Source organism: Pholis gunnellus (assembly GCF_910591455.1).
Source record: "Pholis gunnellus genome assembly, chromosome: 17".
Lineage (NCBI taxonomy): Eukaryota > Metazoa > Chordata > Actinopteri > Perciformes > Pholidae > Pholis > Pholis gunnellus.
In genome coordinates, this window is record NC_136544.1 from 4,485,997 (window position 1) to 4,506,468 (window position 20,472).

The following is a 20,472-nucleotide window of genomic DNA, read 5'->3' on the forward strand; positions in this document are numbered from 1 at the left end:
CCGGCAGTGAGACGTTTATTGATTTACAACATTTAGAACGTTTTATTACACTAACTAATGACAGACTAGTCCAGCTGTCGTCACCTCAAAACGAGGGGACACATCTGGTACATGTTTCTATACACGTGCTATTTAACACGGAGGAGGACATGTGGACCAAGCTGCTACTAGGTGACACGACATTTGCAGCAAATGATAATTAAAACGTTACCTGTCTCCATAAAACGATGTCCGGCATCATTAAACGTCACCACCTTGGCTTATGTCAACACCGGCTAGTCTCGTATTATCTCGCAGAACGGAGTGTCGTCGTGACTCAAAAACGCATTGCAACCGAAAACGTTTCGCACACGCCGGCGTCAAAACCAGAAGATAAACCGAGGAGCCGCTCAAAAAAAAAAAAAAAAAAAAGTTGAACTTATTCAACTTGACTCTGGCGTTCCGACTCGAAAACTCTTTCTCCGTCGCCCTCCCCGTCGACGTTACTTACGTACGCAGCCGTGGCGTGCCCGCGAGCCAAATAACATGGAGTCCTCCGTCTGGCATCTTCAAGGGATCCATGCGAAAACCTGAGCGGCGGTTCGGAGGGACAAGTTTGTCCCCGCGGGAGCAGTCGAAGCCCCCGGCGAGCATCGTCTCGGGGCGGTGAAACAGCTCCGTCCTCACAACTATGACGAGCGGTGCTTGAACGAGCCAGCCCTTTTTTCTACTGCGACCCGCAAGCCAGGCCGAATTCAGTGAGTATTTGCACACACAAAAAAAGATAATAGAAGAAAAAGAAACTGCAGCTTTTGGGCGTTTTGTGCTTCTAAACGGCATCGTGCGCGGATGCATTGTTGTCACAGTCACCTGACAACGACCGGTATCGGTACCAGCCACGTCCTCTGGAGCAGCAGAGGCCAGCCCGGTGGGACACCCTGGATGTACCCGGGCATTTTCCTGCTTTTTGAGAAGGGGTGGGGGTGGGGGGCAGCAAGGAGAGGACATGGGCCTGAGTGGAAAGGCGACTTATTTATGTAACCAGTTGGGCGCCCTGTTTCATTCTTTAAGAGCAGGCATGTTGAGAAAAACAGGCCAGACAGTCCAAATATAGTCCAAAAATACTGAGCACAGATTCTGCAGATTCTTCCATACATGTCATTTTTGATTCTTCCCTCACTATATGCTACTGTGGTTGTTGTCTGTGAGTATAAAGGGTGAGAAACTTTTATCTGGTTTGGTGCGTGTGTGTGTGTGTGTGTGTGTGTGTGTTCCAGAGGAAGAGGAGGCTGCACAATGTAGGACGACTGGTCACCAGTGGCACTCCATACTGCTCTCTGGGGGGAGGGGTGGGGGGACCATGGAGCCAGAGGGGCGACCCCTAACCCCAGGGACCAGCTATGGGCCCGCACCCTCCACCTCAGCACAAAACCCCGCCTCCCTCGAATGCACCTTACAGGTAAGACCCCATCGGGCCTCGCCATCGTTCGTCGCCGCCATTCCTGCCGTCAATCTACATGTTGTTGTTTTTTTATTATCGCCCTCTAGTCCTCACGCTCTCCAAATGTGAGGGACGGCCCGATGTCTGCCAAACGCTCTCGTGTGGCCGGAGATAAGGGCCCCGGGTCCGGGCTCAGCACAGACCCAGGGAGGAGCGCACAGAGGAGATTCAGGTCCTCAGCCTTTCCTTCCTCCCTAAGCTGGGACTCTGACTCCGAGAGAGAAACACAGGATGGTAACACATGGTTTATTACCTACTGGGACCAGTCGTGATTACAAGCAGCAGCTAAATACATGATGCCATCGGTGTTCCTATCATTGTTGCCCCCCCCCCCCCACCCCTTCTGATTGTTCTCATTGTTGATTCAGTGTGCATGTAGTCAGAAGTCAGTGTATCTTCAATATCTGTGGACTGTAACTGTGGGGTGATGTTGATGTGGTTGTGTGTTTTGTGTGCTGTCATGTGTCAGAAGAGGAGCTACAGCACTTTTCTAACCCTCACGGTCTGGCTGCTCACAGCCCGGGATCCCCTTCTTCTGGACTCAGGTGAGGAGGAGGAGGAGGAGGAGGAGGAGGAAGGGCAGCGATGTCGGCTGGTTTAGGAAAAACATCCAGACACACAGAGAGAGAGAGACAGACGTTTCCAGTCTTCGTGCTAAGCTAAGCTAAGCTAACTGGCTTCAACACTCCTTAACTGGCTTTAACACTCTCAGCAAGGAAGTGAAGACTAACTAAAGCTTTAGTACTGCTGGAGTCCAAGTAGTCCTTTAGTAGCATTTGTTTCCCCCAGGAAACCTGCCATGTAATCTTGTATTCAGGCCCATACTGTATAATATAGCTCCACTGTTTCAATATAGGGCCAACGTATGTCACAACATATGTTTTCTGGCAACTCGATAAATAAGCAGTGTATATATGAAATAACCACATGGTTTTGTATGCTCTTGTGTGAATGTCATAATTGACAGATGAAAAGTATTAAGTATTCTCTCAATTAAATAAGAACTTTAGTTCAAAATTCTCTTTTCTGATTTTCTCTTATTATCAATTTATACACAGTAATTGTGTATCACCGCAGAGCTGCAACTAACGATTGTTTTGGTTGTCGTTTGATGTCCATTTTATTATTTGATTGATCGATTAGTATTTTAGTCGACAGAATGGTTAAATAAACGTTCCCAAAGCACCAAGATGACGTCCTCAAAAGCCTTGTTTTGTCCACAACTCAAAGATATTCAGTTTACGGTCACAGAGGAGTAAAAAAAACAGAAAGTAATTACATTTACGAAACTAAAATGAGAGAATTCTTTCTATTTAATAGTCAACAACTAATCGATTAACCGTTGCAGCTGTATGTATCACCATTTCTTGACATGTGATATAATAATTCCACTGAAATACATTATCATATTAAATAACGGCCCTATTTCAAATCCTTTTCTTAACGGCAAGGATTGAAATGATGGGGGACAAATACTTGCACTTGTTTTTTTATTTGGTTGGATTTACAAATACTGGAATCAGCATTACACTGACTGTTTCCCCCAGTTTGCTAAAACCCCAATAAATTACAGAAAAACGGACATAACCTCAGTGTGAGAATGAGAAATAAGAGCTCGCACATGGTCTGTAATTTTGACTTGGTTCAGGCAGAGATGCTGCTTTCCCTTGTTAGAAATGTCATGTAACTCTTTCCCCCTCTCAGACTTCATAGTGAAGATGAACCTGAAAAACTGCAGCACTTGTATGAAGAGAAAGACTGGTCTACTGCTGTGGAGGGGCACGCCGGCGACCACGAGAGCACAAAGACAGAAGAGCCAAATACGTCTCTTCTCGGTCCAACAGACTGTGAGTAACATAAGGACGAAACCCAGAGCTGCCTGCACACTTGAGAGCTTCCATTCATAACTCCTCCGTTTTCTCTTCGCAGTGGCAGACAGCGACGCGTGGAATGTATCCGAGCTGTTTCTGTCCAAAGGAAAACCAAAGGACGGTTGCCAAATGGAGGAGGAGGAGGAGGAGGTGGGCCATAGCGAGGGAGAGAAGAGGCCCAAGGGAAAAGAAACCAAGGAGCTTGAGAGGGATGTGTATACCTTCCCTGGAGACTCGGACCCCGAGAGTCCCCCTCCCGCCCCCTGGGCTCATTGCACATTCATTCAGCGATGCCGCAAGAAGAGGGTGCTGCTCAGGCCCTTCTCCGGTCTTGGCACCTTAAAGTGCACATCGCCTGAGGCCGACAAACGGCCGACTGCTCAAAAATCCCAAACCACTGAGACGGCACAGCTCAATCGAGGTGCAGGGGTGTACGATTTTGAGGAGGCTGGCTTCGGAGAGGCAGCAGTGGAGGAGCCGATGAAGTTTGGAGGGAAAGGGGAGACTGAAGAAGAGGAAGAAGAGCCGGGTAAAGAAATCTTCACCTGCGTGGAATGTAGCATTTACTTCAAGAAGCAGGTCCACCTGCAGGAGCACATAGTGGAGCATTGTCAGAGTGGCGCAGCGGGCGGCAGGCGTTCGGGAAAGGGCGGCCGATTTCGGTGTGTTGAGTGCGGATGGAACCTGCCAAATCGTCTCGCACTGGCCGACCACCACAGGAGGCACCAGGAGTCTCGTCTAAAGATCTTGGAGGAGATTGAGAAACTGAACGGAAACGGGAAGGCGGGAGAGATTCAGAAGTTCGACGGCAAGACGGTGAAGCATAAAAGCTCGGACGGGGCTGTTATGCGAGATGCGGGCAAAACGCCAGACCCAGAAACAGTCGCGTCTCCGCCACTTTCCCCGGCCCCGGTTTCAACACCAGACCCAGCGGTTCTCGACTCGGACGCCGCTCCTCCGAATTCAGTTCGAAGTCCGGCTCCGGCCCGAGGTGTTTCCGCCTGCCGCCGTCGCTTCGCCTGCACCAAGTGTAACTTCAGCACAAGAACCTCCCAGGCACTGGCCAATCACACCAAGACCCACAACAGAAAAAAACCTCCTCGCCAGGCTGCCCCCCCGTCCCCGAGTCCACCAACGTGTTTGGCATCAACTTCCCTGGCCTGTGGTCATTGTGCCTTCCTGACCTCCAGTCAAACTGTAATGAGGGAACACCAGAAACTTGTTCACCCGGCACAGGTCTCCATCAGTGGGGCGCTGGCTGATGAGACTGGCCAGTGTTGGAGGTCCGACATGGGCGCTCGTATATCAAAACCCACCCTCGAGTCTGACTGCCTCTCTGGGTCTGGATCCTCGCACGATGCAACTCGAGGCGAGAGCCAACAAGGAGCCGCTGCTTCTGGGGGCGGCGTGACGCCAGAAGGTGCTGCAGCTCGCCCCGCGAGCCAGGTGGTCTTCAAGTGCGTTGGGAACAGGAGATTCAGCAGAAGAGGGAAGACTTGGACTGATCTGGCCAAGTTTCTGGAGGATGACAAGCTGACTGGGAGTGAAGAAGAAGAAGAAGAGCAGAGCACAAAGCTCGACACCGAGTGTTCCCAACGAGACGCCAACTCAACTGTTGGAGGGAAACCGCACACCAGAGCACGGTCCAGCACAGGTGAGACTCAATGTCAGACTGAAGACTCTAATGCTAATGCCAATGCTAATGCTAAAACATTATGTCACCCAAGTCGTATATCGACATTCTCAAATTGGATAAGACATCCGTCTGATTTCTGCTTGCTCATAGCTTTGTTTTTGTAATTGTGCAGAAAACCTGATCATACAGAAAATATTAAAGCTGCACATATAAATATTTTTCTCATAAACAATGGATCAAATGACCATGTGTAATGTGAAAGGTGTACAGTGACAAAGAGAAAAATCCCCTCACTCTGCAGTTCACCTTAGCTCTGCGGAGCATTTTAGCATCTTTAAGCTAATCGCTTTCACTTTACGGCTCACAATTTTTCTGTTCACTCTTAACCGCTCACATAGTGTCATTTCCAGACCACAGCAGGCGGCTGTCTTCAGCGAAAACAGCTTTGAAAACCTACTGTACGCACCCTGCCCAACACCAAACAGCTGACGGTAAAACGTTAGCGATTAGCTTGTTTAACATAGTGGAGCATTTAGCTGCTAAAAAGCCAGATGTTGGTGGAGTTGGTGGAGACCAAAAACAGAGCTAAAAGTAGAGTGAATATTGGACTAGGTGGACTGAACACGACTACAAATGAATGCTAACGTTGCTCCGTGACTACTAGTGTGTGTAATGTGTAAGGCAACTGTTTGTTACACCAACAAGTAGCTTTTCTAGTACATAACCCTTTAAAAAAGCTGTTTATGGGTTTGTATGAATTATCACATTTCTGTAGCAGAAATCTAGCTGTGTTAGCATAGTTATCTGTAATCCCTTTACCTGAAAGACTAATCAGATTAATGCAAAAACTGGGCAATAATCAGATTAATACACTGAATGTAAACAATTGATATAGTGACTTAGGCCAGACAGACTTTAAGACTCACCCAAAACCTATGTATTTAAGGTAAGTATTCTGGTTCAATTTAAATAGGATTTGTCTGTTCATTTATTTATTTTTGATCTTGATAGAGGACTGCTCAGCACAGCAGAGCGCCACATTTTCGCTCCTCCCTGAGAAGTGTGTGAAGGATGAAGACAAGCTGGAGGTGGAGAAAGATGGAAAGGTTTTCTTTCTGAGGAGAAGCAACCGGGTTACCGCTGCTCCCGCGGAAACTGACAGCGAAGACAACGAAGACGACGACGACATTGACGAGGAGCACGTGCGACGTCTCCTGTCGGAAGGGTTCTTGGATGAAGACCCGGACGAGATCGATGAGGACTCGGAGGCGCTCAAGAGTGTGGAGAGGAAGTGCCCCTACTGCCCCGATCGATTTCATAATGGCATCGGGCTCGCCAATCACGTGAGGGGCCACCTGAACCGAGTGGGCGTCAGCTACAATGTTCGTCACTTCATATCCCCCGAGGAAGTCAATGCGATTGAGAGGAAGTTCTCCTATCAGAAGAAGAAGAAAAAAGGTCAGCGGCTTGCGGCGTGTATAGCTATAGGGTGTGTAGAGATTCTAAAGCCCAGACAGTCGGTTTATGCTGTCTTTGTCTTAATATATGCTTGACACAATGACCCCGACGTGAGCCATGCGGTAGTTGCTTTGTGGATTCCTCTCTCTATAAATCAAATGTCTGGTTACCAGCTGGGAGCACTTTATTGTGAACTGCTTTTACAAGTGGTCACGTTAACATAAAGCAGTGGTTCCCAACCTGTCGAAGCAAGGGTCATAAATCTGAGGGGTGGCAAGATGATGTCGCAGAATAAGAAAACTGGAGAAATGAAAAGGTTTAAAGCTTACCATTTAAGCTTAACGTGCTAATATTTGCTAATTAGCACTAAACAAAAAGTACAGCTTGTCATCAAAGTCATCTAGGCGAAGAGGTATGAGGTCATCAAAGAGATTTTAATATATCCTGTGGGGAACATGAATGGGCACCAAATTGAATGGCCATCCATCCAATATTTGTCGAGACATTTCACTCAAAATGACAACATTTTAGCCATCTGTTGGAGCTAGAGGACAAGTCAGGGGATCACCAAAGTCAGCAGGATTCATCTTCAGGGGACCATGATTGTCTGTACAAAATCGCATGGCAATTTATCCAACTGTTCCAATAGCTAATTGGACCAGTCAGCTTACAGCTGCACTGCACATTCTGTCATATGTCTAAACATGTTGCCCCCCCCCCCTCCCCACAGTTGCCAACTTCGACCCGGACACATTCAGTGTGATGCACTGCGAGTTCTGCAGCGCCGGCTTCGACACCCGGGCCGGCCTGTCCAGCCACGCCAGGGCCCACCTCCGCGACTTCGGCATCACCAACTGGGACGTCACCATCTCGCCGATCCACATCCTGAGGGAGCTGTTCTCCAGCAGGCCCGACCTTACGATCCCCACGGCTCCCCCCCGGAGCACCTACTCCTCCGCTGAGGAGGAGGAGGAAGAGGAGGAGGAGGAAGAAGAAGAGGAGAAGGAGATGGAGGAGGAAGGGGAGGGAATTGTTGAGGTAAAGTTGGAGGGGGACACAAGCGAGAGCGTGGCTGTTCCGGATGCGCCGCCCTCAGCATCTCCTCAACGCTTGAAGGAGGAGGACGGGGTAGAAGAGAGTGGAGGTAAGTTATCACTATTGATCTATCCTTAAAAGTAGGCTTGTAAAGCACCTGACTTATCCTGCTGGATGCTGATGCGTTTGATAGTTATTATGGCGATCTGGCGCTTTGAACTTTAAACACGGGGCATGTCACCCCAGTAATGATGCCTGGAGGGTTCATGGAGACTGTTACACATTCATAGAGCAGTGAGTAATGTTGACTTTAAATGCTGTTGTTTTAAGTGCATCTGCCTGTTTGCTTTTTTTAACCTCTGAATAAAAAAACGCCTTGACCCGTGTGACACCGCTGTGCAATGTGTGAAGTGTTTGAATCAGGATGGTGGCTGTGGAGAAAATCAGCCTCAACTGAGAGAGAGAGAGAGAGTGTGCGTGTGTGCATGTGTGTGCGTGTGTGTGTGTGTGTGTGTGTGTGTGTGTGTGTGTGTGAGTGAGAGAGAGAGAGAGAGTCACTGATACCCCGTGGTTGATGTGGCACTCGGTGCATTTCATCCCAACCTCCGCCTCCACTCGATTGGTCACGCCTTAGCTTAGCGGTGCATATGGGGGCAAAATGGCTGCTTCCACCTCCCCGTAGACCCAAACAATAGCGGAAAAAAAAAAACTGTCTGGCGTAGGCTGCCGGGGAGTCCGATGCACTGCGGTTGCGGACCGGTGAGTACCGCGCGCTGAAATTCCCGAGCACCCGCGTGCCCCTTTTGGATCGCACGGCGGCGTATACGGCGCCGCGCGTCTCGCGCCGCATCCTCTTGTCACATCGTAGCCAGACATTCAGCCATTAAAAAAAAAAAAGGAAAAAAATCCTCATTATCATGCGATACTTCTGTATAGAAAACCAATGTCGCGCGCAGCCATGCAGGTAGCCCATGACACGGGTGTCAAATAGCTCACAAAGCGGGTCATTGTTATTGTTTCGGGTTGTTTCCCGTTTTTTGCACGCGCGGATAAATAGTGATGATTTTGGGGCTGTTGTGGTCTTGTTGGTACAGTTTGTGTTTGCTTAACGTCCGTGGATTTCTTTCTCTTTTTTTATTGTGCACGTCTGGGATGACGTCCAGTATTTCCAATGCTGCAGGATCTGTAAAATTACCTACAGTTGCCCAATCCTCGCCATTTTACTTTGCTTTGATTTTTGATAGAGGACACGCTGTGCTTTCAAGTGCACGCATTTGTGCATGTTTTTTGTAATCAACTGCGAGCGAGATTGCCCAGGAAACATGGTAACTTTGTAAGCCAGTATTCCAACTTATCCGGATCAACGAAGTATAATCGAAGTATCACTTTTTCTTCTTTCCTTTTTTTTTTTTTACTTGGAAGTGTCAGCTCGCTCGTGTAGTGTCACTCCGCCTTGAATGGATACAAAGTCAAGTTAGCGTGGTTGCTACTTTGATCCGTTTTTAAATAAATACCCGGCTGATTGTGTGGCATTGTCTCCGTTATAATAGACGGTGTTATAACGCTGCGCTCCGAGGTGTCACATCGCTCTTTTACAGTCAGGAGATGAACTGACAAGCGCAGAGCCGCCCACCAGACAAAAAGCATTGTCTGTCTCCGCGTCTCCTCTGATTTACGCGATTTTGTCGCATAAAATGGCACTTTTTTATTTGTCCCAGAAATGTCTGACTGCAGGGGGAACCGAGACTGCCATGTTTGTTTCATACAGTAGTGCAATTAATACTTTTTTCCCCCTTTTTTTTTTTTTTTTTTTTTATTGACAGGGATTCATTTCTTGATTTCTTTTTCACGTGCACCTCCTCGCATAGAGGTTATAATGCGCTGTTATTACAAGAGCTGATACATTATAGGCAATGAGCTGAGGAGGTTTTCCTGCTCTGACTGCGTCTTTTAAATGTATTAATAAGCTTTCAAAGACTGAATTATTTTAGAAGCATAGAAATTAAGTGTCAGACACCCTTTATTATAATAGTTATTATCCCAGTCACTTAATAGGCCTAATTAACATGGCATTCCATCTCTTGTGCCCTGTACTTATAACGGTACTATCTTTTTATTGTTATTATTATTGTCTGTAATGTTTTAGGTGAGGAGGATGAAGCAGCTGAGGATGATGAGGACGAGGAGGAGCCCCAGTGTCCAGCACTGGATGATCTGAGCTCAAGCCGGACACAGAAAGCCGGGCGGTGCAGCGTGGACTCAGACGGCCTCTCTCCCGGGGAGGATGCAGACTCCAAGGGTGAGGGAGGGAAAAAAACAGGAACGCTGACCCTAAAGTGTTGACAGGGGGATTGGATTTGCTATGGCAGAGCTTTACCGTGGCTGTCAGCGGGGAGCTTGTAAAACTGACCCTAGGTCAGCGTTGAGGTGAGGGTTGTCCCCGGGGGAATCTTCAGAGGGAGACAAATGTATGTTAGGAGCTAATGAGAGCACTTCTAGCACTTGGCAAGTGTTCCTGAAGACTAGGGGGGGTGTAGACAGGAAGTGTAAGAGAGGCGACACGTCCTCCTTGATCTCCGCGGCCTCTGAAGGAAGCCGAGCCACCTGCTCTTACTTTGCGAACTTTGTGTCTTTATCAATTGCATTGAAATAAGGCTTGTTCGCGATGTCTCACCAGCTGTTCTTGCCTCGTTCGCAGTCCACGATTTGAAGTGCGCGGTGTGCGGAGCCCAGTTCGAGACCAGGCGCGGGCTGTCCAGCCACGCCCGCTCTCACCTGCGCCAGCTGGGTGTCGCCGTCTCGGAGAGCAGCGGGGCGCCGATCGACCTCCTCTACCAAATTGCCAAAGAGCGCCACGCGGGCGGCCAGACATCTCTTCCGGAGCCCCTTTCCGCCAAGAACGCCTCTGTCCCTCAGAAGGATGAGGAGCTAGGAGACATGGACTTAGACGAGAAAGCCATTCCCCTCTCCATCCTGGCCAAAGCGGCGAAAGCAGTGCCACCCTCTTCTTCCTCCACGCCGTCACCTTCCCCCGGCGCTTCACCGGCTCTGCCTCACTCCGGCTCCCCGTCCTCAGTTGTGAGGAAAGCCCCCATTTCCTCTCTGCTGCCCGTGTCTTCCCCCTTGCGCTCCCTTGAGCACAAGGCCGGGGGAATGAAAGGCTTGACCTCTAACCTCTCCGCCAACGTCACGACCAAACCCACCTGGGCACCGCAGGAGAATGACGCTCCTCTCAACCTCAGTAAGTGTCTCTGGAACATCGTGAAAAGTTCTCAAGTTTGTTATCTAAGTCTGGTTATTTCTTCCTCACGTGCAGCACTGGAGGTGGACCCCAACAAGGACATCGTCTGTCAGCTGTGCGGCGCCTGGTTCGAGACTCGGAAAGGTTTGTCCAGCCACGCGCGGGCCCACCTGCGGCACTTTGGGGTGGAGTACTCCGAATCCAAGGGCTCTCCCATCGACCTGCTGAACCAGCTCATCGACACGGACGACTTCAAGCACAAAGCCGGCGCGCTGCAGCTCCACGGCCGCGCAGGGCCGCGGGGCCTCGCCACCACACTTTCCGGCCCAAAGCGCTCCCTGCTCAGCCTGTCTTCCTCTTCCTCCCTCCTCTGCAAGGTGACTACAGCCGGCGGCGGGTCCACGCCCAGAGCTACCTCTTCCTCTGCCCCGTCTCTGCTCGGCCCACCCGCCAAGCGTCTCAAGTCCTCCTCCATGAGGGTCTTCCGCCTGAGTAGTGGCGAGCTCATGGCCCTTCCACACAGTGAGTGTTGTTTCAGTGAGTGTTGTTTCACGCGATCGATGTTTCCAGATGAGGTGTTAGGCTTCTGTCTTAACACATTTTGGTTCACTCCTTTCAACTTCTAGGTGAACCTCCGAAGGAAATAGGCTGTGAGTTCTGCGGGGAGTACTTCGAGAACCGCAAAGGCCTCTCCAGCCACGCCCGCTCCCACCTGCGCCAGATGGGCATCACCGAGTGGACCGTCAACGGCTCGCCCATCGACACCCTGAGGGAGATCATCACAAGGCGGGGCCTGCCTTGTGCTCTTCCTCTAAAACCTCTCAAAGCCCCACCCCGGTCCTCTCCGGGACCCCCCCGTTCGCCTCTGCCCACCTCTTCTTCCTCCTCTCCCTCTGCCACCCTCCTCAGCCGCCTACCCTTCGCCTTTGCTCGCCCCTCCAGTCCCCCACAGTCCACGCCGTCTAAATCGAGCTTGGCTCCACCGACGTCCGCCAGCGGGCTGATTCTCAAGCTGAAACCTGAGCCGGTGCAGCTGGAGGTCACCGCGCCAGGAACCGCAGGGAGATCTGCCGGCTTCTCCGGCGAAGCTCTCAACTGCACTTGGAGCAGCTCTGACAGTGTGTTCCCCCTCAACTTGGGTAACTTGGATCCTATGTTTGCCTCCAGGGTTAATTTAGCAAATCTACAGGAACTGTTCTACATTTTGGGAAACATACTTATTTACCAGTAATGTTTGTGTTTTAGTGCTCTCTTACTCTTCTTTTGATCTTCTACTTACTTTCTTGTTTCCGTTGACTTTCTCCCTTCGGTCTTTCCGTAGCCATGGCCCATGAAGTGGAGCCCACAAGAGATATTCGCTGTGAGTTCTGCGGGGAGTACTTCGAGAACCGCAAAGGCCTCTCCAGCCACGCCCGCTCCCACCTGCGCCAGATGGGCATCACCGAGTGGACGGTCAACGGCTCGCCCATCGACACCCTGAGGGAGGTCATGCACAAGAGAGGGGTGGGCCCCTCCTCTCACCAGGGAGTGAAGAAGGAGTCGACCCAGGGGGCCAGCAGTCCCCTGTGGGATTACACAGAGGGTTTGGGTGTTTCAGGCTACCAGTCCTCCAAGTTCCGCAAGTCTCCGCTCAGCTTGCTGCAGTCGGGGTCCAGGCTCCACAAGCAGGGCCTGGGGTCCACGTCTGCTACCCCGCCACCGGGGAAGTTCTTCAGACTCTCCCCGCTGGGGAAGAGGCCTCTGTCTGAAGAGGCCCAGCCAGTGGAGACCACCAAGTCACCGCCACATCAGCTCAAGGCTTTCTCACCGCTGCCACATGATTTCTCCTTCAAAAGAAAACCTTCCCCAGACAAACACGGACACCAGGGTGAGTTAGTGGTTGTCCCCCCCCCCCCCATCCATTGTGTACTGATTGTATTCTTTAAAAGACGATCTCTCATCCCTTTTTCCGGAATTTTCAGATCCCAGTTGCGAGCTGTGCGGCTTCTACTTCGAGAACCGCAAGGCCCTGGCCAGCCACGCGCGAGCCCACCTGAGGCAGTTCGGCGTGACGGAGTGGTGCGTGAATGGATCCCCCATCGAGACGCTCAGCGCCTGGATGCGCAGCAGGCCGCAGAAGGTGCTGGAGATGCATCGCAGCTACATGCAGGGCAACCGCTCCACCCTCAAGAAGGTGAGCAGAGGCAGCCAGCTGCTGGTGATTAGCGGGACAACTCGGGTCAACGCAGGTGTTTTTATTAACGGAGCACGCTCACAGATTTGACTTCTTTCTTTTTTTTTCTCTCTCTCACTTCAGCGAAGTGTTTTGTTGCGAGTTTGTTTTTTCTTCTTCTCTTTCTCTGAGAAAAGATGTAACATTTCAGAAGAAGAACCTCCCACAAAGCTCAGCGGCGGCGATACAACACAAGATCACAACCTTCTGTGCTACTTCTCTGACACGCTCTCTTTCCTCCCAGTGTCTTTGAATAGGCGCCTCGCTCCGAGATCTAACGCTCCTCAGCTGGTGGCGCGACAGACATTTTGTGTCTTGGAAAGCTTCAGAGACGTGTTGTCTAACAGCTTTGAGCCTTACTGTAGACCCTGTGTCTTCACACCCGGCAGAAATCACTGTGGGGACGGATGCCAGAACAACTGACTTGATAGTTGCCATAGTAACCAGGGTGCCTGGCAGCTTATGTTTCATCCTCAGATAAATTATGGCATGCTGTTGATAGGAGAAAACGTACAGGGTTTTTTTTCTCTCCCTTTGCTTTCTTTCCCTCCTGAATTAGTTTCTGGTGCATTTGCGTCACTGTCACACCTTTTTCCCCGAGCTGTGATGTGACACACATACAGAACGGATCACCTTTTAAATGTCCTTGTAATCATTACTGTAAAGGGAGAAATGAACCCACCGAAGCTGCGCGTGTTGTTCTGTGCTGCTGATTTGATGCATGATTTAAAATAGACCGACCACGTAGACCATCAATTGATTAGCCAATCAACAGAAAATTAATCAGCAACTATTTTGGTAATTAATTAATCGGCATCATCATCTTTCAGGCAAAAAAAAAACTAAAACTAAACAACCCCCCAGTTCCAGTTGCTCATGCTGCTGTCTATGTGGTAGCAAACCCAATATTTTGGGTTTTAATTAATTATTTAATTAATGTGTAAGTAATTAATCTGAAGATGTCATATTGGGCTTCAGGGAAGTTTTGGGCATTTTTCACTATTGACTGACATTGTATGGACCAAAAGAGAAATCGAGAAAATAAAAGAAAGCCATCAAAATATTGTTAATTGTACCAAACACCCAATCATAAAAAAAAAAAAAAAAAGAAAACGCAGGGACTTAACAGTATTGTGAAACATGTTCACTTCAGTTCATTTAGCTGCTCAGTGATTGCATTGGCCACAGGTGTTTTTAATTGCAGCTGATTAGACCTCTGGGTCAGGGGGAAGAGAGGTGGAGCTATGCTGGGAATTGTGTGATGTCGACGAACTCTTAAAAGACCAATAAGAAGGTTGAACAGAATTGACAGGAAAGCCAGAGGCACGTCAATCAGGTCTAATCAGGAAATGAGTGAAAACACCTGTGTGGGTGGACTGCTATGTGCGCCGGGGCTTCAAAGATATCTCTATGTCCTCTGAATAACAATGAGATGCCTTTTCATGGATACAAATATTCTTTACTCCACCGCGGAGCTTTCAAGTGCAGCACATGGTCTTCAAAAAGCAGCTAGTAAAAACTAATATGTGCAAAATTGAGATAATGCAATAGTTGAATTAAATCTATAAATAAATAGATAAATCCCAATTAAAGGAATGCACCACTATTAACTAAATATATGTATATATTGGCAGTCAAAATCCTTTCTATAGCAAATTATAGGAATATTTTGGCATTTATTGCCATCACGCTGCTGTCTGTACGGTAAAAACGGAAGCTGCAGGCGGGCAGCTAAGTTCACAAAGTTAGCTTAGCTCGTAAGCCGCTGCGCCAACCAAGAAATGGTCCAGCAGAGAATCCCCTGTAAAACCACAACATTTACCGATCCGTGTTTGTACTAATTAAACAAGAAAGAGGGAAACAAACGTGTCAATTAGTGAGCTTTTAAAGTGCTGGTATGTGGTAGTCTTTATGCTAGGCTAATTAGCTACTGGCAGGTGCTTCATTTTTTTGAGAGGGGAATCGATCAGCTCATATGTTGAACTATTCCTTTAAGATGAGGATAATAAATGCTGTCAATGTTATATGAAAAAGAGTCGATTGATAGATTTGCTATTATACGCATTATTTGGCCTCATAATGACCTGATTGGTATAACTAGTTCTGTTTAATTTATTACCATGGTAATTACAACAGGACAAGTGTCTCTTGTTTGACATAATGCTGATTAGAAAACTCATCTCTGTCCCTCTTCCAGAAGAGCAGCTCAACGGAGTCTGATCATATCCTCCCCATCTCATCACAGAAGGCCTCCTCTTCCTCCTCCTCCTCCTCCTCCCAGTGGTCGTCTTCATTGGCTGTAAGCCTGGTGCGGGCCGGGCTGAGCCGCGAGGTCAGCCAGGGCTCTTCCAGAACCGCCGAGGGTGAAGCCGGCCCCAACCTACACGCTCTGTTCAGGCCCGGCCGCAGCAGTCCCAGCCCCTCGCGGCTCGCCGGCGGCCTCCCGCTCCAAGCACAGGTGGCACGCAGTGAGCTTAACGTCCGCCTGCCCAGAGGTACGTCAGGGACACAGCATATGGTTTGGTTCCCATGGCATATGCCTGCATGTGCCATTTACCCAATTCTGTACGTTTCTAGGTAGCGCTGGGCATTAGACTACTGACATTGTGTAATGTTGGTTGGCCGTAATTGGCCACGCTTTAGCGTTAAGTCAGTTGGTTGGCCCAGACCGAAATATCTCAGTGTTACTTGTGTTTAGTGCTAATTAGCAAATGTTAGCATGCTAACACACTAAACTTAACGTGATAAACATTGTAGTAAAGCTGAGGCTTGTGGAAATGACGGTGCTTTTACAGGCATTTGGTCTGTTAAACATCAGAATGTTAGCGTTTTCCCTGAGAGCATATTAGCATTTAGCTAAGTACCGCCTCACAGCGCAGCTAGCTCTCGATATGCAAATACACCATATTCGGGTTAAATTTGGGATACATTCGATGCAAGGCAAAAAAAAGTCTGTTATGATAAAAGAAAAAAAACAGAAAATGAGGTGTTCATCAGAAATAAATAAGCCACGGTACTGCGCTAGCCTTTGTTTTCAGTGAGGCGGGGAGTTGCCTTTTATCTTCTTTTTTTTTACATTGAATTGGCTTGCATTATTTATTAATTTTATTTCTTTGGAAAGTAGTGATGTTTTGACAAATTATTGTTGAAAAATGAACCTTGGAAGTCCAAAATTAAATGTGAAAAGAGAGAATTATTGCAGTTTTTAAGTCAACTGGGTTTAACTAAACAAACAACCCCTAAAAGACAAAAATAGTGACGATACAAGTGTTGTGGCTCAGCTCAACTTTGCACCGACCCTGTTTTTCCCCCACCCTCCTCCTCTTGCTAAGGTTATGAGCGTCGGCCCTTGAAGCACCCGTCGTTCCCAGACGGAACGGAGAGTCCTCCCAAACCCCCCCGCACAGGCACCGTCCCCGCCCTGGTGCCCAAACCGCCCTCCTACCCACTGGTCAAACTGGTGGGCAAGTTCTACACCCTGAAGTGCCGGTGAGTGAAACCCGTGTGTGTTTAGAGCAGGGCGGCCCGAGAGGAAAACCTTCAGGGCCTGTTTAACATTAGACATTTTAGGGACAGTAGCATTAATAGAACTGTCAGGCTAAGTTTTAAATAGTCCCGTAATCCCCAGGCAGCAATCCCCACCCCCGTCCCCTGCTGAGCAGCACTCCACTGTTAGCGGTTAATGCGCTATATTGAGAATCCTGAATCATTTGGGATTTTCAGGCAACACCAATGAGTGCTTAAGTTCTGATATGACTGCAGTACAAACGTTTTAACAGAATCGTCTGCTCCCGAGGGAGGAGCTGAGTTTAACACCGTCAGTTCGTATTTCGTTTCTTTGTGTAAAAAACGTCGCTGCAGCAACAGAATATGCAGATGACTTGTTTCTGCATAATTCTATCTTTAATATGTGGGTTTTTTTGTTATCAGATTCTGCGAGGTGGAGTTTCACGGCCCGCTGTCGGTGCAGGAGGACTGGATCCGGCACCTCCAGCAGCACATCCTCAAGATGAACTACAACAAGGCCGCCGCCCCCAAAGTGGCCCCCGCCGAACCCCCGGCCCCGGTCGACGGCGCGGCCCCGGTCGACGGCGCGGCCCCTGTCCAAGCCTCTCCCCCGGCCTCCACCTCTACCTCCAGTACCACCTCCACCACGCCTGCCCACGCCTCCACCCCGACCCACGACGCGCTTCCCGACGGCCGCTCCACCACGCCTCCGGTGGCCGAGTGTGCTCCGCCGGTCACTGCCACAGAGATTGTAACGGTCTCGGAGGAGCAGCCCACCCTATCTCCAACTCCCATCCCCCTCCCCGCCCAGACAGTGTAAGCTCAAACTCATCGCTGTCATTTAAACCCCTTTGCTTTTTCCCTTTTTTTAAAAATATCTCTTCGTCCATCCGCTTCTTTCCTTTCGGCCTTCACAAAGTGTTGAGAGAGGATCGTTTCCCCTCCAAAGAGCCCTCTGAGCCCCAAGCACCTTTTGAAGCAGCTTTCTGGACTGTTACTAAGTCCCGTTACCAGGGGAACGAAGCTCTCCTGGCTTATCCGCGAGTTTGGCAAGTATCATGAGCAGAGATGAACTAGTGTTTTGTGATTGCCTTGTTTCTATTGAATGTCCAGGTGTTGACGCAGACCTTTGCTGTACCTCTCTCCTCTCAGTCACCTGGGGATTTAGGGGTTAATGTAGCCCTTTATCAAGCTTCAACCTTCCTGTCTGCTACAGTTTCGTCCTCCCATTTCCTTTTATGAACAGACTTTGACCATTTCTATCGGCACGCCGGTTGCGCCGGCCTTCTCACCTAAAGGTCCCGACTGAGATTAAATGACATTTATAATCACGCCAGTCTCGTCTGGTCGAGACGTCAAACACGTGGTAACACTAAGTGTTAAAACAGGCACTTTCAACAGTGACGTTGTCACTCGGCACTTACTGAAACGCCCATTTAAAAAATGGGCGGGATTAAGAAAAGACTAATTCCAATTGGTTAAAGGAGCCAGAAGTGGAAGCACAGCCAAAAAGGGAAACTCCCCCTTGTTGACTTTATAATGTAATTCTCTTCCCCAAAATATACATTTTGCTTGAATGTATCTTAAAAGCACCTATTGAAACCTTATATGCACACAATCAAACATACGCCCCATGTTACTGTACCATTTCATGATGTCACGACTCCAAGGTCCGCTGCTTTCAGCAGATGGTAGCTTTTTTTATGTTATTTTTGAGAAGCAGGGCCAAGGTTACACTTTTTTTTCAAGTTTGTTTCCATTCACAGTGTTGCCCTTTTTCTTCCTGCCTTTTTTTTTTTTTTGTCTTTTTTTAAATTTAACCCAAGCTATTATTTATTTATTATTATGCATCTGAATGTGGTAAGCTAGGTCATTTTAAAGCTATAGTAGAACTTTGGAATGTTTGAAAATAGGTCAGCGGTGCACTTTTACACTAGTGCACACAATGTGTGTGTGTGTGTGTGTGTGTGTTAGTTTGTATGTTTGTGTACATACATAGCAGATGTGCATTTGTCTCCCGGTTTAAAGAGAGAGACTGACGTTAACCCGCTGATAGGAACGCCCCCTCTCCTGAGCTCAAAGTGGACTAAATGTGTGAGCCTGTCTGTGGTCTAATCAGGACTTGAAATGCATCCGTCATCGTGTGTTGGGATGTGCCAAAGAGTCTGTTTACTTCCTTGTCTTGCCTCTGTAAAAGCTGTTTACATTGGACCTGGTGGTGGAGGAAACTCTGCACAGCCATCGAGTTCCCCCCCAAGTTCCTCCACGCCGCACGACGGACTGAACCAACCGGCGGTGTTCCGCATCCGCCGACGCGCACACGGCAGAGAGAAGACGACCCGGGCCACCGGAGCCGCTTGGCGGGACTCGTGCCGATACTGCTGGGTTTTAGAGTATTGCAAGTAAACATGAACCAAACGGGGCTCTTGAGAAGCGCCCAGTCCAAACACCAGAAACACGTGGGACCTCTGCGGACTGTTTCTTTTCGAACATTGCTTCAGAGTGCGTTCATAGCGACTCCGAACTGAAGCAATGCCTAAAGGGGTCCATGTAGGCTGGCGATCCTAACGATGCCCCCCCACCCCAAACCCCCTTTATGGAGTATAGATGCATACTATATAACTACATGTACTTAAGAAACTGCTAGTAAGCTAGTAGAGCCATCAGCAGTTCTATTAGCGAGGTAGTTAAAAAAAAAAAAGAAAAGAAAAAAGTAAGTGATCTTAATTCCTCTATCGTGATTTGATTTCAACCTTTTTGATGCTCTGTATTTTGTATTGCTCTGTACATTTCTGTATTTGCAGTCCTGCAAGGTGAATCTTTAGAGTATTTTTTATTTTTAGTCTCTCCGAAGCTGAAACTTTGGTGCTGGAGAAGAGCGTTGGGAGCCGGCGAGCGGCTGAATGCGAGGACGGTGTTTTGGATGCGATCGTCCCGTCCTGGTATGGCAGGACTCTAATACGCGGGGCCTTTTAAAGGGGACCACTATGCGGCGGAGAGACGCGATCCTCCTCTGCCTTCACCAGGGGTAGCAGAGGCCGTGGCCTCACCGGCAGGTCTCAATCCGGTGCATTGGAGTTCCCTTTAAGATTACCTGAACAAGACTCAGCTGGTGTAACTGGCTGTTCTGTGTGTGTGTGTGTGTGTGTGTGTGTGTGTGTGCGTGTACATGTGTGTACATGTGTCTGCGTGTATGGGTGTGTAAAAAGACGACGACGTTGGCGATTAAGAAGAAAAAGATGCAGTTGAGGAAAGAAACGTACTGTACACAAAAGGGTTTTAAGTGAATCAACTCAAAGAACAAACAATAAATGTGATTTCAATTTCAGACGCTGAATTGTCGCCTTCATTGGAACATGAGATCTTTGCACGCTGGTCCGATTGTCGATTGTCTTCAGTTGTAATGCTTTTTGGCCACCAGGGGGAGGTACAATAGCATCTTTGTGTTGGTTACATGGTTGATTCCAAGCTTGAATACAGCCTTAGATGGAAGGGAAAAACACAAGTTAGTTAGGAACTTAATTGACCACAATTGTGGAAATTGCCTTTGCCTTAATAACATGGCATACGTATAAAAAAACAAAAGTTAATATAGTAAAGTCATCTCGAACAAAACAACAATGACTTTAAAAGGCCTCGATTCAGAGTTTACAGCTTCACTCCCCTGGAAGCAGAGGTTGAACAAAACAATCTAACCCAACATGGATGAGAAGTCCTTAAAGTGCTCAGAAACAAACTGAAATGTAAACCAGCTGAACTTTAATTTGCTGATGAAGATCATGTGATATGTCTAAAAGCTCCAGAGCAGCTGCTGAGTGGACATTGTGAGGAGATTGTTACCATGAAGGTATAGTTATAAGAAACTATTGATAGATTACATAGAGGAGCTGAATGCCAGTTTTAGTTATTTAAAGACACATTTTGATAGCTGATAACGGAGAGTCACTCACAATGTAAAAAGCATTTACATTTCTCACTTACAGTGCCTTGTAAAAGTGTTTTTCCTATTTCGTTGCATTACTACCTGGGATT

General features: G+C 48.4%; 1 protein-coding gene across 1 annotated transcript; it reads left to right on the forward strand.

Moving 5' to 3' along the window:
- The first annotated feature begins 606 nt into the window (after positions 1-606).
- On the forward strand, positions 607-19,693 carry wizb (WIZ zinc finger b). The gene is made up of 17 exons (XM_079177200.1): positions 607-737; positions 1,259-1,438; positions 1,528-1,714; positions 1,950-2,025; positions 3,185-3,327; positions 3,410-5,005; positions 5,999-6,445; positions 7,176-7,589; positions 9,627-9,779; positions 10,179-10,721; positions 10,797-11,243; positions 11,348-11,860; positions 12,043-12,588; positions 12,683-12,894; positions 15,131-15,428; positions 16,266-16,422; positions 16,864-19,693. Exons 2-17 carry the CDS (start codon positions 1,340-1,342, stop codon positions 17,258-17,260), a joined length of 6,228 nt encoding a protein of 2,075 aa, XP_079033326.1. The 5' UTR covers positions 607-737; positions 1,259-1,339; the 3' UTR covers positions 17,261-19,693.
- The last annotated feature ends 779 nt before the right edge of the window (positions 19,694-20,472 follow it).

Coding starts and splice junctions, on each gene's coding strand:
- wizb (XM_079177200.1), top strand. CDS start 1,340: ATGGAGCCAGAGGGGCGACCCCTAACCCCAGGGACCAGCTATGGGCCC. Junction 9,780..10,178: donor GGAGGATGCAGACTCCAAGG/GTGAGGGAGGGA, acceptor CCTCGTTCGCAG/TCCACGATTTGAAGTGCGCG. Junction 12,895..15,130: donor ACCGCTCCACCCTCAAGAAG/GTGAGCAGAGGC, acceptor TCCCTCTTCCAG/AAGAGCAGCTCAACGGAGTC.